General features: G+C 52.0%; 1 protein-coding gene across 1 annotated transcript; it reads right to left on the bottom strand.

Annotated features, from left to right (window-relative positions):
• Nucleotides 1-3,212: 3,212 nt before the first annotated feature.
• CUNH16orf89 (chromosome unknown C16orf89 homolog) lies at nucleotides 3,213-13,948 on the bottom strand. The gene is made up of 8 exons (XM_070413046.1): nucleotides 13,707-13,948; nucleotides 12,157-12,306; nucleotides 11,000-11,150; nucleotides 9,695-9,812; nucleotides 8,110-8,245; nucleotides 7,366-7,470; nucleotides 5,943-6,029; nucleotides 3,213-3,541 (listed from the first exon to the last, which is right to left on the bottom strand). Exons 1-8 carry the CDS (start codon nucleotides 13,909-13,911, stop codon nucleotides 3,378-3,380), a joined length of 1,116 nt encoding a protein of 371 aa, XP_070269147.1. The 5' UTR covers nucleotides 13,912-13,948; the 3' UTR covers nucleotides 3,213-3,377.
• Nucleotides 13,949-14,478: the final 530 nt, after the last annotated feature.

The raw sequence follows: 14,478 nt of genomic DNA, 5'->3' as shown, positions 1-14,478 counted from the left end.
AACCTTTTTAAGAATTATAAACGAAGATCATTTTCTTATGTTTATGTAGTGTTTGTATCCATTCTATTAAGTGCTACGAGGGCATTTACGATGTCCTAGAACCAGCTTCGAGGTTTTGAGAAGCAGGAGGTTCTGTTGTATATGCTCCATGTCTTGGCGGGAGGTGACATTAGGAGCCCCGGCATTCTACATGGAGTTGGGGGGCTGCCAAATGGCCAGATCCGACTCAACAATGCTCACAGCCCAAGGTCTCTTCCATTGGCTAACACCTGAACATAATCCAGAGAGTCTGTTCTCCTCTCTCCTCCATTTAATTCCACAAACATGTATTGAACACTTCTGTGCTCCAGGCAGTTCAGTAGGAGCTGGGCTCCTGAAGAGGAGCACGATATCGCCCATGCCCTAGTTTACAGTTTGATGATAGAATCTGTTAACGTAAAAAAAACCATTGAAACCTGTAAAGAATTTTTGTGAGTTTATTTGATCCAAACTGTCGACATATGCTGGGAAGCAGAACCTCAATGAATTGAGATAATGCTCTGGAGAATGGCGGGTTACATCTGTATTTATAAATTGCAATCAAAGGAAAGGGACATAGGTGGATTACATGAAATCCATTGGTGATAGACTAGAGAGGCAGGAGAAAGCAAAGGGGGGGGAGTGGAGAGGGGGGCCCCTGGGATTGGATAGACACATACTTAGGTGGATTCAGGAACAATTAACATGATAATGAAGGAATTTGTGGTACTGTCCTGGCACCTAGCACATTAGGCTTTACCCCAAGGGGTCCAGAAAAAGGGAAGTTACAAGTCACCCAGACATTTCAAGGGTATGTTATTATAGATGTAAAAAAACAGATAGGCTCAGTTAAGGTAAAGGTTGACCTTGTCAGTGAAGATACCGGCCTAGGATGTAACTACCCACCATAATTGCTTTTAGTTAAAGTTTAATTTCAGACCATCCTTTGTGGTTACTTTAGGTCTCTGAGTTTGCAAGACCACCATGCAGGCCTCCCCTGAGTTTGTCAGGTTAGCATGTGGCCCATTTCGTTCACAAATCGACATGTACATAAATAAATGCCAGAATAAAATGTCAAAAGAGCTGGATATAAAACAAGTAGATAGGGAGTTAGGAGGGAGGATGGGATCTCATAGGACAAGTGACCTTCCAGTTGAATTTTAAAGGTCAAATAAAATCGTAACTGAGTTGGGGGCTAGGAGCAGAACAGGTAATCCAGGTGGAAGAAAGGGAATAAGTTAAGTCCTGGGAAATGCAGAGGATGCTGGTGAAACGTTGCCTGATTCAGTCCCCTGACCAGCGGTGTGTGAGGGGGAAGTAGAGGCACAATCGCCCAGAGAGAAAAAAGGGGAAAGAGTGGACGCTTGAGCTCATCTGGGCTCCAGCTAATTGTGATTTCTCTTCATTTTGTTCTCTCAGATCTGGTTCCCACAAACTGATTCACACTGAGGTGAGGAAGTCTTAACTCACAAGGTTCCCCATTTTGCCTGAGGAGTTGCTCCACTTAAAGGTGGCTTGTAGGCTCCAGTTTCTCCCAGAGGCCCCTCCCCCACTTTGGTAATTTAAGCCTTTTAAAAAGAATGGGTGTCAGGTCCCTGACTAATCCATCCACTTCAGGAAGGACCTGGAGGGGAGGCACACCTCTCCCCAGTCTGGCTGTGTGCCTGTCTTGGCTAACTTTTGTTTGTAAGGCAATGTGAAAGGACCTGACGCACAACTTCAGAGCAGTTTCAGGAAAGCTTCCTGGGACAGCGGCAAAGAGGAGTAGACAGAGGACACTCCTAAAGGAAAGATTTAGAAGAACTCCACCCCTCCCCGGAGTATTTTAATTCAGATCCTCAACTAGGACTACATTGTGACATAAGGATGATCAGCAGTGATTACCACTTTGTGTATTTTTTAAAAATATATTTTTATTGATTTCAGAGAGGACGGGAGAGGGAGAGAGAGATAGAAACATCAATGATGAGAGAGAATCACTGATTGGCTGCCTCCTGCTCACCCCCTTCTGGGGATCGAGCCTGCAACCTGGGCATGTGCCCTTGACCAGAATCAAACCCAGGACCCTTCAGTCCACAGGCCAACGCTTTATCCACTGAACCAAACCAGCGAGGGCTGTTTGTCTATTTTTATATTTTAGAGAGAGTGGCAGGGGGAGAGAGAGAGAGAAAGATCGATGTGAGAGAGAAACATCGATTGAGCCTGCAACCCAGGGCACTGACTGGGAATTGAACCGGTGACGTTCTGGTGCATTAGATGACACTCATCCAGATGAGCCACACCAGCCAGGGCTACGATTTCCCACTGTGAAGCAAAGCAAGATGGACTCAGAGCCTTCCAGCCCAAGGACTGGGTTTTGAGCTGGTTTTTCTACCTTGGAATCTAATTTTGATGCCCATCTGATGCCAGCCTGAAATCGGCACCGCAGACAGGGCCTGGCCCCATAATGAGGCTCTGGAAGGTCTTTCCTCAAACACTTGATTATTGTCAGAGCCCCGGCTGACGTGTGGCTCTGCTCACACGGAGGCAGAGCGTGGGGGGGGGGGGAGACATAAGCTGGGATAAGAGAAATGTTGACCAGTCAGCTGCTGGGGCTTGGGGACAAGTCCCCACGTCACCTGACATCTCCACTTTGTGGTAGCTACTGTTGTGGTAGCAGGTAATACTTACCTGGCACTTACTGTGTCACAGGTACCCTTCTCTGCCCTCTGCAAATGTAACTCTCACAGCAGTGAGGCCAAAACTGAGGTAGGTGCACTAATCATCCCAACTGAAGAGGACGCGGAGCCACAGAGACACTAAATGACCCTGCCCAGGGACTCTGCGCTATGAGTGGGAACTGGGACTTGCACCCAGGCAGCCAGGGCACAGAACACGCGGTTCCCATCGTGCCACAGCCTTTGGTAAAATGATGTGACTGTGACAGGATGTGACCTGATATCGCAGAGGTTTTTGCACAGGATGTAGAGAGTTTATATGCTGCCTTTCCTGCTCCTATCTTGAGATCTAGGCCACGATTATTTTTCAAGACCCTTATTTCTCCCAGGGGGGAAGATGCAACCGTTGACACCTGATCAAATTGCTTTCAGACTCAAGTTTACGGGTCTCTAGCATTTGTGCTGAGTGGGTTGAAGATTCAGAACACGGTCCCAGATGTTGTCCAAAAGGCTGAGAAACAAGGCTCAACTCCCCACTCAACTGCACTCTGAGTTTATTCACCTGCTGCCACACCTGGATCCATCCCGACCCCCTCCCCTGGTCTTGTGCCCTGAGGGGACAAAGCTGGGGTGCTTTGCTCTCAGCTGCCTCCTCAGGGTGTGGCCCGGGACTTCAGGAAGGAAGGGCTAAAGGCGTGGGCTTCATCTTGGGGCGGCAGGACTGGAGCCAACCCTGTCAGTGGTCGTTGGTGGTGCCAGTGTGGCTGGCCGCGGCTCTCCGTTTGCTGGGGGGTATTGTGTCAGGGCGTAGAGAAAGCCACCCAGGGCTGCCACGGCCATGGCTGTGTTGTGGGAGGAGCAGCCATCTGGGGAGAGAGACAGAGTGCTGGGTGGGGCCACAGTTCCATCCGGAATGCTTTGCAGATACTCCCCCAGCCAGCCTGGGACCCACAGCTGGGTTGGGCACCCACCCACCTGCTGCTGTGAGTGTGTTGGCTGCCAGTGGCTTCCTTCTCCAGAGAAATGTCTTCAGCCATCTGGGAGGTTATACCTCCCAATGACTTAGTAATACAGGGACCCAAAAGCCAGGCCCCTGTCTTGGGGTGTGACTCGGTGATGCCATTCCTGCTCGAGCCCCCTCCCATGGGATCTGACCTGAGGTCACATGCACCCTTGTCCAGCTCCTTCCTGTTTCCCCTGCTCTAAGGCCCTCTGAAACATTTAGCACCTCATTGCCCCATTTTACAGTTGGGAAAACTGAGGCGCAGGTAGCAGAGCTGAGCTCCCAGCCCTGGTAATTCCACAGTTCATTTCTTGACCCCGACAGCCTCCCTCATTGCTGCCTTGGGCCTGCGGGTCCCATGTGATACCTGCCTGAAGCAGGAACTCCTTAGATGTCCTTTAGTTCTCTGAACTCAAATGAACTCAAAGTGGGCCGCTCACCCTCAGTTTCTGGGAAGGTGGGAGGAGCGAAGACTTTACTCTCCTCTCACAAACTTGGAGAAGAGAAGAACCCCAGCCAGGCCCCTTGGAGGGAGGGAGAATGCAGGTTTCCAGGAGCCCAATGACTCACCCTGGTAGTCCACACTTATCCATGGCCTACCGTACACCAAATTCCCTGGGGATTGCTTTGCACAATGATCTGATATTAACCCCAACAGCCTTATGAAGGACACACTGTTTGGTCCCCATTTTACAGAGGAAACTGAGGCTCAGAGAGGTAGAGTGATAGCCACAGTGAATAAAGGCAGAAGCGGATTCAAACCCAGACAGCCTGCCTTCAGGTCCTGTGCTCCTGACCTCCATGGGTGTGCGTCATAAATGAAGGAAGGAGCACGTCGCTCCCTCCTGGGTAGTTTTCTAGGCTGCTGGTCAACCATCAGGGGCACAAGTTAGGGCCGGGGCTTCTGAATTTTTCCAGCTCTCTCCCCAGCTCTCAGTCTCTAGGAGGCAGCCAGCTCCCAGGGTGTGCACAGCAGGCTCCCTACCACCCCACAGGCAGCCCCTGCCCCTCCATGTCAAGAAGGTCTAGCCAGGGCAGGGGCCTGGAGGAGTCAGTCTCCTGAGAGTCCCTTGCCCTGCCCAACCCCTGGGGGCAGCTGTAAAATGGACCCATTGCATGTGTGATGCCACTCCCCTCTCTTGTCTACCTGCAGGTAGGTGTGAGGCCGTGGTGGGGTTGATGGTGAGATGCTTAGTTACTGAAATCATCCCCCAGCGTACGCTGGACATCTACTCTGAGCTGGCTACTCCACTTCACTTCCTGGTTTTGCCTTGCAGTTACTTATTTTTTATTAATAAAAAGATTGGTCCTGGCCAGCGTGGCTCAGTGGTTGAGCATCAACCTATGAACCAGGAGGTCACGGTTCAATTCCCAGTCAGGGCACATGCCCGGGTTGCAGGTTCGATCCCGTGTGGGGTGTGCAAGAGGCAACCGATCAATGATCCCGTCGCATCATTGATGTTTCTGTCTCTCCTTCTCTCTCTCTCCATCTCTGAAATCAATAACAATATATATTTTTTAAAAATACAAAAAAGTAAAAAGATTGAAATCAAGTCCTCTTTTATTCTTTCTCCCTCCCTTTCTACCTCTCTCTGCCCGCCCCTTTATTCCATGTTATATTTTGCCTTTCTTTCCTTTCCCATATAGTTATATCCTATTTTCAGTCTCCCTGAATGGGTGAGCTAACCACATAACTTACCTTTTTAACCAGGACGCTTTGGGGAGGAAAGGGGACACTATTCATAATGACACCAGAAAAACTGGTGTAAGCTGGGGACGCCAGGACATGTGGCCCCTGGGATTGTGCTGGTTACTTGGGTGCTGGCTCCCAGATTCCCTCCCTACCCCTCATTGCTCCAAATCCCAGTGCGCTGACCTCTTCAAACTACACTTCCCAGGCTGCCTACCCACCAATAGCAGGCAAGTTGCCTACATTTAATTCCCTCTTGGGGAGGTTCACATGTGGATTCTGTTCTCCTGATTAGTCTTTGATGGAGAAGGGTTAAGTCGGTGGTTTTCCAGTATTACCCGGAAACTTCTCTTTTGTGCTCCTTTCACTGAGATAATATCTCTGGACTCACCATTTTCCAAGGGGAGGGCGTCAGGGACTCCTAGCCTCACCCCTCTCCGCCCAACCACAAGTGCGCTTCGATCAGCCCCTTCAGGGATGCTGGGCCTGCCTTCCACCGAGGGCCATCTGCGTGCACCTCCTTTCTGGACATCTCTGTTTCATGCCAAGAAGGTCCCGTGGGTATTTTTATTACCTGCAAATAGTTTTTCTCGCCTTTTTACTCTTCTCAAAGAATGCTGTTGGTGTTGAATGGCGTTAGATAATTCCTCCTCTTCAGTATCTGGGAGAAGAGTGAAAGATGAACTTCTCAAGATGGATTTTAAAACATTACGTGCTGAACAGCCTCCAATTACAACACCTCAAGCCACTCAGCTCCTCTCTTGGATCTGGAGGCTCTTCCAGAAGTTCCCTGGAGCACCTGTCTGCAGATCATTCCGCATGGCCTAAATTTGTCATCTACTGCTATTTCTCACCCACACCTGAATGGCCAGAGGAGCGCATTAAAAATGCAGGTTCAGTGGTTGAGTGTCTATGAACCTGGAGGTCACGATTCGATTCCCAGTCAGGGCACATGCCCGGGTTGGGGCTTGATCCCCATTGTGGGGGGCATGCAGGAGGCAGCCTATCGATTCTCGCTCTTCATTGTTTCAATCTCTCTCTCTCTCTCCCTTCCCCTTCCTCTCTGAAATCAATAAAAAATATTTTTTAAATGCAGGTTCATGAAACTAATATGATATTGTATGTCAACTGCAATTGAAAAATAAATTGAAAAAATTATTTTTAAAATGCAGGTTCCACAGCCCCACCTCCCTCTACTGAATCTATAGGTCCGGGGGCCTGAGAATCTTCATTTCCTGAACTCCTCTGTTTCAAAACCAGACTCTCATATTTCAAAAGCTGTGCCTCTTGGAGCATCATAATAGTTTCATTTAGGACACCAGCGTGGATTGGGAGCCTCCTCTGTACCCAGACAGGTCAGGTGGTTTCACATGTGTTATACCTGCTTCTCACAGTTTAGAAAGGAATTATGCCCATTTATTTACAGACGGGGAAACTGAGGCTCAGAGAGGGAAAGCAACTTATTCCAATGAAGACCAGCCGACCAGTATCACATGGCTGGAAAGGGACTACATCCTCCACCCTTTGCTTCTATGTCACCCCTCCCAGACATCGCCCCGACCACTCCGCCTAAAGAACCTTCCATGATGTTCTTTCCCTTCTCAGCCTGTGTCTCCTTCACAGCCCTTTCAGAACTCATGATTATTTCACTATTGGTTTGTTTAGGTAGGATCTGCCTCTTTTTCCCAGTGCCCTAGTTGATCTGGAGCCTAGCACAGTGTCTGGCACACAGTAGGTGCTCAGGGAATACTCCTTGAAGGAATGCGTTTGTTAATGCAGGTGCAGGGGGCTAACATCTTTCAACATGACTGCCTCCTGTCCTGCAAAGTTTTGGCTTCCAAAGTTCTGAGCCCATGTCCACTCGTGTGTGTGTGTGTGTGTGTGTGTGTGCACGCATATGGGTGTTGCAGATCTCTCTTTGTGTCCCTAACACCACGGTGTCCCTTTCTCCATCTGGCACAGAACATGCTCCCAACCAGGGCCGGAGGGCAGCTCACCAGGCCTCCCAAAGCATCCTTCCTGCGGCTTCTGCCAGCTGAGAATGGCCTCCAGCCACCGGAGCTTGTAGAAGTCGGAGAAGCCGCCGATTCCACAGAGCATGACTGGAAGCAAACACAGCCCTGTCCCCACAGATCCACCTCCTCCCACTCCCCAGGCCACTGCAGTGCCACCTGCCTCCTCCCACCAGGGCTGGGCAGTGCCAGGAGGTGGGCGCTCAACGCAGTGGCCGACAGGAGGCAACCCTGAAGCTCTGCATTAGGAGCAGGGGCTCCCGGCCTGGGTCCTGCCTCCCACTTAGATCCTTGTTCAAAGCGAGTCTAGAGTCAGGATCAGGAGAGGGATCTGGACACTGAAGCCAAGAAGCGGCCACCCAGGACCCCCTTTCGGCCTCATCTCTAAGGCTTTGACTAACTGTTGGGCAGGCAGTCCGTCTATCCAGAGCTCTGTCACTGGGTCAGCCTTTGGGGACAGGAAGCAGTCAAAACAGTGGCAGATAAAACACAGGAGGCCCAGTGAAATTTGAGTTTCCAATAAACAACAAATTACAATTTTTAAGTATAAGTATAGCTCATGCCATGTTTGGGATACATTTATACTAAAAGTTATTCATTGTTTTTGTGAAGTTCAAATTTACCGGGCATCCTGTATTTCCATTTGCTCACCCTGGCAGCCCTACTCTGCGCGCATATGCCCGTTATCAGGGACACCCTGTTGCGCTGTCCCCGGAGAGGAATGCCCACTGTTTTCCATGAAGATGTCCCGGATGGGGTAGGCGTATCCAACGGCTTCGGCCCTCTGGTTCAGGTCCATCATGTTGGCACAGAACAGGTCCATGTAGTGCTGGCTCTGGTGGAACAGCCCCCTCGTGCATCCCTTCTGCGGGGACAAAGGGGGTTGGTGGTACAGGTGACAGGGGCGCCATCTGTTTGGGGAAAAGACTTGCAGTTCTGAGATGGTCCTGAAGTAGCTACCTTTGGGTCAGGTCTTTCCCCTTTTCCCAGAATTTCTCCCCCACCATCTTAGTCTGATGGAGCTCAGTCACTGGGCTCAGAGAGATCTGGGTTTGAGTCCTCTGCCACTTAGGAGCTGTGTGACCTTGGTCCGCCAAATTAACCTTTCGGAGGCTCAAGGGTCTTCACAGGGAACGGGCAATGCTGCTGGGAGCTGCAGGGGCGGGACACTCACACTGGCAAGCGATATATACTAGAAAGTGCAGGACAGGATGCCCAGCGCAAGGGGGCACCCTATAGCCACTAGCTGCTGTTAGGACATTCTGATTCCAGACTGGGCTGGCAGCTTCAGGGCTGGCTACTCAGGGTGGGACTCAGTTACTGAGAGGGGACAGGAGATGAGACTAGGCTTTAGAAACTTTACGGCAATGTCAGGGCAACTTTCTACCTGTCGAATCTAAGTCAAAATAATGTTCCTCAATGCCCTATTCGGTTTGGCTCAGTGGATAGAGCGTCGGCCTGTGGACTCAAGGGTCCCAGGTTCAATTCCGGCCAAGGGCATGTACCTTGGTTGTGGGCACATCCCCAGTAGGGAGTGTGCAGGAGGCAGCTGATCGATGTTTCTCTCTCATCGATGTTTCTAACTCTCTATCCCTCTCCCTTCCTCTCTGTAAAAAAAAAAATCAATAAAATATATTTAAAAAATAATGTTCCTCATAATATGTTTTTTATTGTATTAAAAAAAAATACTGGTCCATGATGGTTTGCAAATAAATAATAATAAAAGAATCTGTTAAACAAAATCAGCAAGTCCCCTTTCAGATGAAATCTCTGGACAGTTAATAACATTTTAAAAATGGAGATAATGAGCCCTACCCTTCTATATAAAGAAATATAGATGCTTTAAAATGATCACTGTTATTATTTAGCAGAGTTTGAGCTCTTGGGCTTGGAGGAGCTTGGGTGCTGGAGAGGTGGGGCGGGGCTGGTTTGGTCTTGATTTGAGCTCCTGGAAGCAACTATCAACTCCAGTCTAAGTCCTTTTCCATTTCTTGGTATTTGCTGAGTTCTTTCTGCTGCTTCTCTTTGGCTGTTTTTATTTTCCTGATGCCCTACGATCCAGTTCAGCATGCAAAGCTCTCTGTCCCACAGAATCCCAAATCCACAGCCCCTCTGCCCCGCCCCCAGCCAGGTTGGTTAGATTGTATAGCTGGTGGATGGCAGGCTACTCTCACTTCTCCTTCTGGATGTCCGAAACACAAGTCCAAAAACCTGCTTCCTTCCCGGTGTGTAGCATACAAGACCACATAGCAACGAGCCCCTTTTCATCAGCCTCCACCGCCTTGAGGTGTGGCCAGGCCTACTCAGCACTCACCATTCTGGCCGAGAGGAAGAAGAGCAGCTGGTGGGACAGGCAGTAGCCTGAGCAGCCAGGCTTGGTCATGAGGGTCCTGCAGAAGTCTGAGAGCTTGCAGGGCCGGCTGCTGTCTGTCCTGGGGGAGAGGTGGTTCCAGGCTGGTGAGGGTGTCCTAAAGGAAGTCCAAGGCCTGGAGCCTCCCCTGGTCCTGATTGCCCCACTAGTTACTAGAGCCCTGTAGGTTCCAGGCACCCAGCTGGGCACAAGGGGTTGCTGGATAAGACACAGGTGTCTGTGTTTTGATTGGCTAAATCAGTGCCCCCAGCACAAGGAGGTGATTTGGAACGATGTTGGGTTGGAGGAGCCACTGGGACTGCAACTTCCCATTGCTCCATGGGAGCTCTGAACCCAGACAGCTTGGGGTCTGGGCCCAGCATGCCCAGTCCCCCTCCAGGCCTGCCCCATAAAAGAGACAGGACAAAAGGGGTGGGTCCCTCGCTGGCTGAGAGGGGACAGGACAGACCCTCAGTGAGCCCAGCTGTGTCCTGGCCCACACACCTCTTGGAAGGATGCTGAGAGGATGGGGGCCTGAGCACCTGCTGCCCTCTGCCCAACGTTCCCTGCGTCTAGGGCTGCCCTGGGGATATGCTCTGAGGCCAAGGCTCAGCAGGACTAAATGGGGGACTCAACTAGGCTCGGGTCCCGCTCTCCAGACCTACAGCCTGGTGGGGACACAGAACCTTGAAACAAATGTATATTGCATCTGTGGCTCCCGTGGTGTTAGGAGAGGCAGCCTATCATGGGAGGCCAGCACGCGCAGTGGGGTCAGGGAAGGTTCTGGAGCTGGTCCTCAACTGTGAGCAGTTACTTAGGCACAGGGGTGGGGAGGATGGGGTGGGAGGAGGCCCCGTAGGGGCATGTTCTTGGCAACGGGACAGGCTTCTAATGGGAGGGTGCCTCTCAGGGTGGACCAGAAGGGCCTAGGGGCCTGGAAGGGTGGTAGGAGGTAGGGCTTTGTCCTGAGAACAACAGGAAGCTTCAAGTGTGGTTTGTGACAAGATCCCTCTGGTGTGGGGAGACCAGTCAGCAGGTGAGGGTGGGCCTGCAGCGGTGGCCGTGGCTGGACCAGGCTGGCAGCGTGGGTGGAGAGTGTGGCCAACTCACATGTGCTGGGGGTGGGAGAGGGCGGTGTCAGAGTGGCTCTGGGGAAGCTGCTCCTGGTTTGCTATAAACCCCCGGGGACTCGGGGAGCTAGTGGGAAGGAGTACTGGGGGAGAGAGCACTTTTGGGTTTTTGGGAAAGGGGCAAGCATAGGGGGCCCACCCGGTTCCCAGCAGCTGCACCAGGCACATGTCACTGTGTTCCTCTGAGAAGGAGTCCTGGATCTCGATCGTTGGGTACACCATGGAGGTGTTGGTGTGTGTCCAGACGTGTGGGAGCTTCCAAAATCCGGGCTGGACGGTCGGCTGGAACTCTGGTGGAAAGAAGGGGGTGGAGGGAGGGCCCCAGCCGCAGTGGGCCCGCCCCCTGGCTCCTGTGGCTCAGAGCCCAGGACCTGGGTGATCCCTGGGCAGCCCCGACCACATGGTGTCTGCTCAGGCTCTAAACCTTGCCTGCTGGTTGGGCATTGCGTTTGAAACTCTCAGGAGGCTCTTTTTCTAAGAAACAACAAGCAACAACAAAAACAAACACCATAAAAATAACTAGAACAATGTTGGGACTGGCTTTGGCTAAATCCACGGCATCTGTGGAAGCTTGAGACAGATAAAAAAGGTTAGTTGGATCCTTCAGTTCAGAGAGAAAGTGAAGCTCTTACATCAGAAATACCAAGCCAACGGGCTTCTCTAGAGTGACATGAGCTGGCAGGGTCTCAGGGGCCCGGCCTGGGAGAGGATGGAGGATCTCCACCGCAGAGGGAGGCCAGGGCTGGGGTCACGGGCAGCAGGGCCTGGCAGGAGCTGTGGGCCTGGGAGACAGGATCAGAGGAGCATGATGGGCTGGTCTTATAGCCCCTGGAGCAGTCCAGGCCAGGCTCATGGGATGCGGCCCTTCGTAGGTCAACTCAAGGCTGACCAGGAGAAGGAACTCCTAGCTTTACAGGGCACAAGACAGATGCTAGCGAGATGCTAATATTTGCTGTGCAAAGAGCTGAATTAGCATTTAGATTCCCACCTCCCGCCCCCTCTGGTCTAGGATGAAGGTCCCCAAGCCTGGGCACAAGCTGAACAAACGAGAGGCGACATGTTCCCTACTTTCCGCCCCCTCTATGTGGGTGGGAGAGGTCGTCTCAATCTGAAGTCAAGGATGAACAGCCAGTCCCCAGGGCCAGCCTGGGGTGCGTTTGGCCGACAGGACAACAGGACGACAGGACGCAGCCTTCCTCAACCCCCCCTTTGTACCGAGGCACTGCACCAGGGTATCTCAGTCATGTCCCCAGAGGCTGTGCTCCTGAAGAAAAGGACTCCACGCCGTGCCATTACCTCTTAGGTACCGGGGGTCACTGAGCCTGAGGTAGGAGACGGATCTGTGGAGGAGAAGCTCCAGTTCCTGCGCCAGCTTCCCCACTCGCAGGCTCTGCGGCCGCAGCCGGGGGTCCCGGGCCCACTCCTCCTGAACACCTTTCAGCTGCACTGGGAGGGAACAGAGAGCGCTCATTCCACCACCTGACAAGCCGTGTGGGCAGGAAAAAGACCCTGCGAGCTAATGCTTACTGAGCCTCTGCCTCCTCCAGCTATGGAGGGGAAAGACTTTGCTGAGCTGATTGGGAAGTAGGCCTCTGTGGGGTGAGCTGGGCCACGGGGGTGGAGCCGGAGTGACAGGAGGTGGTGGGTGGCTGAGAGATCTGGACGTGGGCCTGGATTCAAATCCTGACTCGAATGCTTTTTTGGTGGGTGACCAGAGAGTCATTTAATTTCTCTCCACTTCACTTGCTTCATCTGTAAGATGGGGGTAATGATAGTCCTTCCTTCTTGAAGGAGGGGGTTATAAGGATTAACTGACCTAATGCATGAGAGCACTTAGCATTGTCCATAGTTCAAAGTGAGGGCTTCATCAAGTTTAGCTATTCCTGCTAATTAGGGAGACAGGGTGGCTATACAGGAGAGAAAGGTGAGGGGGGATTCAGCTTGCAGGACGAAGAACCACCATGTGCAGTTGAGCAAGTCGTACATCGCGTGAGGACAACACAGGTCCCCATCATGGGTTCGTGTATATGTATTAAGACAATTTTCCAGCAGATGGCAGTCAAGTGACTTGAGGAAGGGGTTGCCTGTTTCTCATTCTCACAGAGGTGCCCTATGGGCTGACTAGCAGTGGCCCTTCAGGAGTGGGAGAGAAGGGTGGTGGCCAGAAAGAGAGGAGATGTCTTTGTCCCAGAGCCCCTCCTCCCGCTGGGACCTGGTGGGCCGAAAGCTGCACTGGCTACTTACTAGTGCACAGAGGGCTGACTTGGCACAGGGGCCAGCCAGAGCCCCAGGCTGACACCCCATTGGCTCTTTGTCTCTTAGGGCAGCCTGTGGGGAAGGGTTTGCTGCCACTCATTGTGTGTTGAGGGTGTCTACCTGTTTGCCTTGGCCTGTCTCCAATTCCTTCCTCTGGGATCTTATATTTCTCAAAACTGAACAAACACTTGGCTCTTTTCTCAGAGCCTCCTGGTGGCTTTGACAGGAAGTAGGGAGTGCTGGGGCTGGGGGTGCTTTGTCCATGGCCACCCTCCCATAAATACCCCTTCAGAAGGTACACTCCCTCTGCCCACCTTGTTCATGGCATATCCGGAGGGACTGTCAAGTGGATCATTTCCCCCCAGGAAAATAATACTTTCCTAATCTTTTCTCGTGTGGCCTTTGAATCCTCCCTGCTTCTAAAATATCTGATAACAGCAGGGCCCCCAAACACCCCAAAGAAGCAAATCCCCCCTTTCCTAATCATCAAGCCAGAAGGTGGCCAGGTCCCAGGGGCACAGAGCAGGCGGGTGACAGGCTGAGAACTGGTTTTCCTGGCGGCCAGTCCAGGGGAACGAGAGCACACCCACCTTCCAGCACCCGGAACCCCACCACGCCGTCCAGGTTGATTTCGGGCAACCTCTTCTCCAAGAAGGAGGTGGCTCTCTCCAGTGCCGAGAGGACGAGGCCGGCGATGGTGGCCTTGCCCTCTGGGGTGTCCAGCGGTGGCAATGAGGAGGGTGACAGCGGCGGTGCCAGAAGCAGGAGCAGGAGCAGGAGCCCCAGGCTGGACATGGCTGGCTTCTGCTTGAGGCTTGTGGAGCGCTTCAGCCCAGGCCAGCCCGCCCCACGCCCTCCTCCTGCCTCCTCCCCCTTCTCCCCCTGCAGAGCTGCAGACAAGTGGCTGGGCAGGGCTGACCCAGCAGCTGGGGTGGCCTGGGCAAGGGCTCTGGAGGGACATCAGTGAGGCCAGGACTGGGTGTGGAGCCAGCTGGCCAAAGGCTGGGGAGAGGAGCTCCCACCCTTTCATTCTCACTGGAGTCTCCAGGCCCATGAGCTTCATGTTTGATCTAGCAACTGCAATTACAATGCAGAAATCCCCAAACACTGAAATGCAAAGCTGTTGTTTTTAAAAATACATTTGGAATAAACTCATTTGAGGGTACACCTGCCCCAAACTGACCGAAGATTCCTTGGAAGGGCACCTGGCTGGTAGAAACAGAATACGAGCCACAAAGACAAGCCACATGGTCACTCACAAATTTTCTAGTAGCCACATGAAAAAAACGCTGAGAAGCAGGTGAAATGAATTTTAACAACCTATTTTATTTAGTCCTGTAGTTCCAAAATATTACCTTTTCA

The sequence above is a fragment of the Myotis yumanensis genome, unplaced genomic scaffold (assembly GCF_028538775.1).
Source record: "Myotis yumanensis isolate MYYU_CA2020_CCGP unplaced genomic scaffold, mMyoYum1.0.hap1 SCAF_4, whole genome shotgun sequence".
NCBI classification, from domain to species: Eukaryota; Metazoa; Chordata; class Mammalia; order Chiroptera; family Vespertilionidae; genus Myotis; species Myotis yumanensis.
The sequence above is the reverse complement of the archived record's forward strand: the minus strand, read 5'-3'. Positions and strand labels throughout refer to the sequence as shown.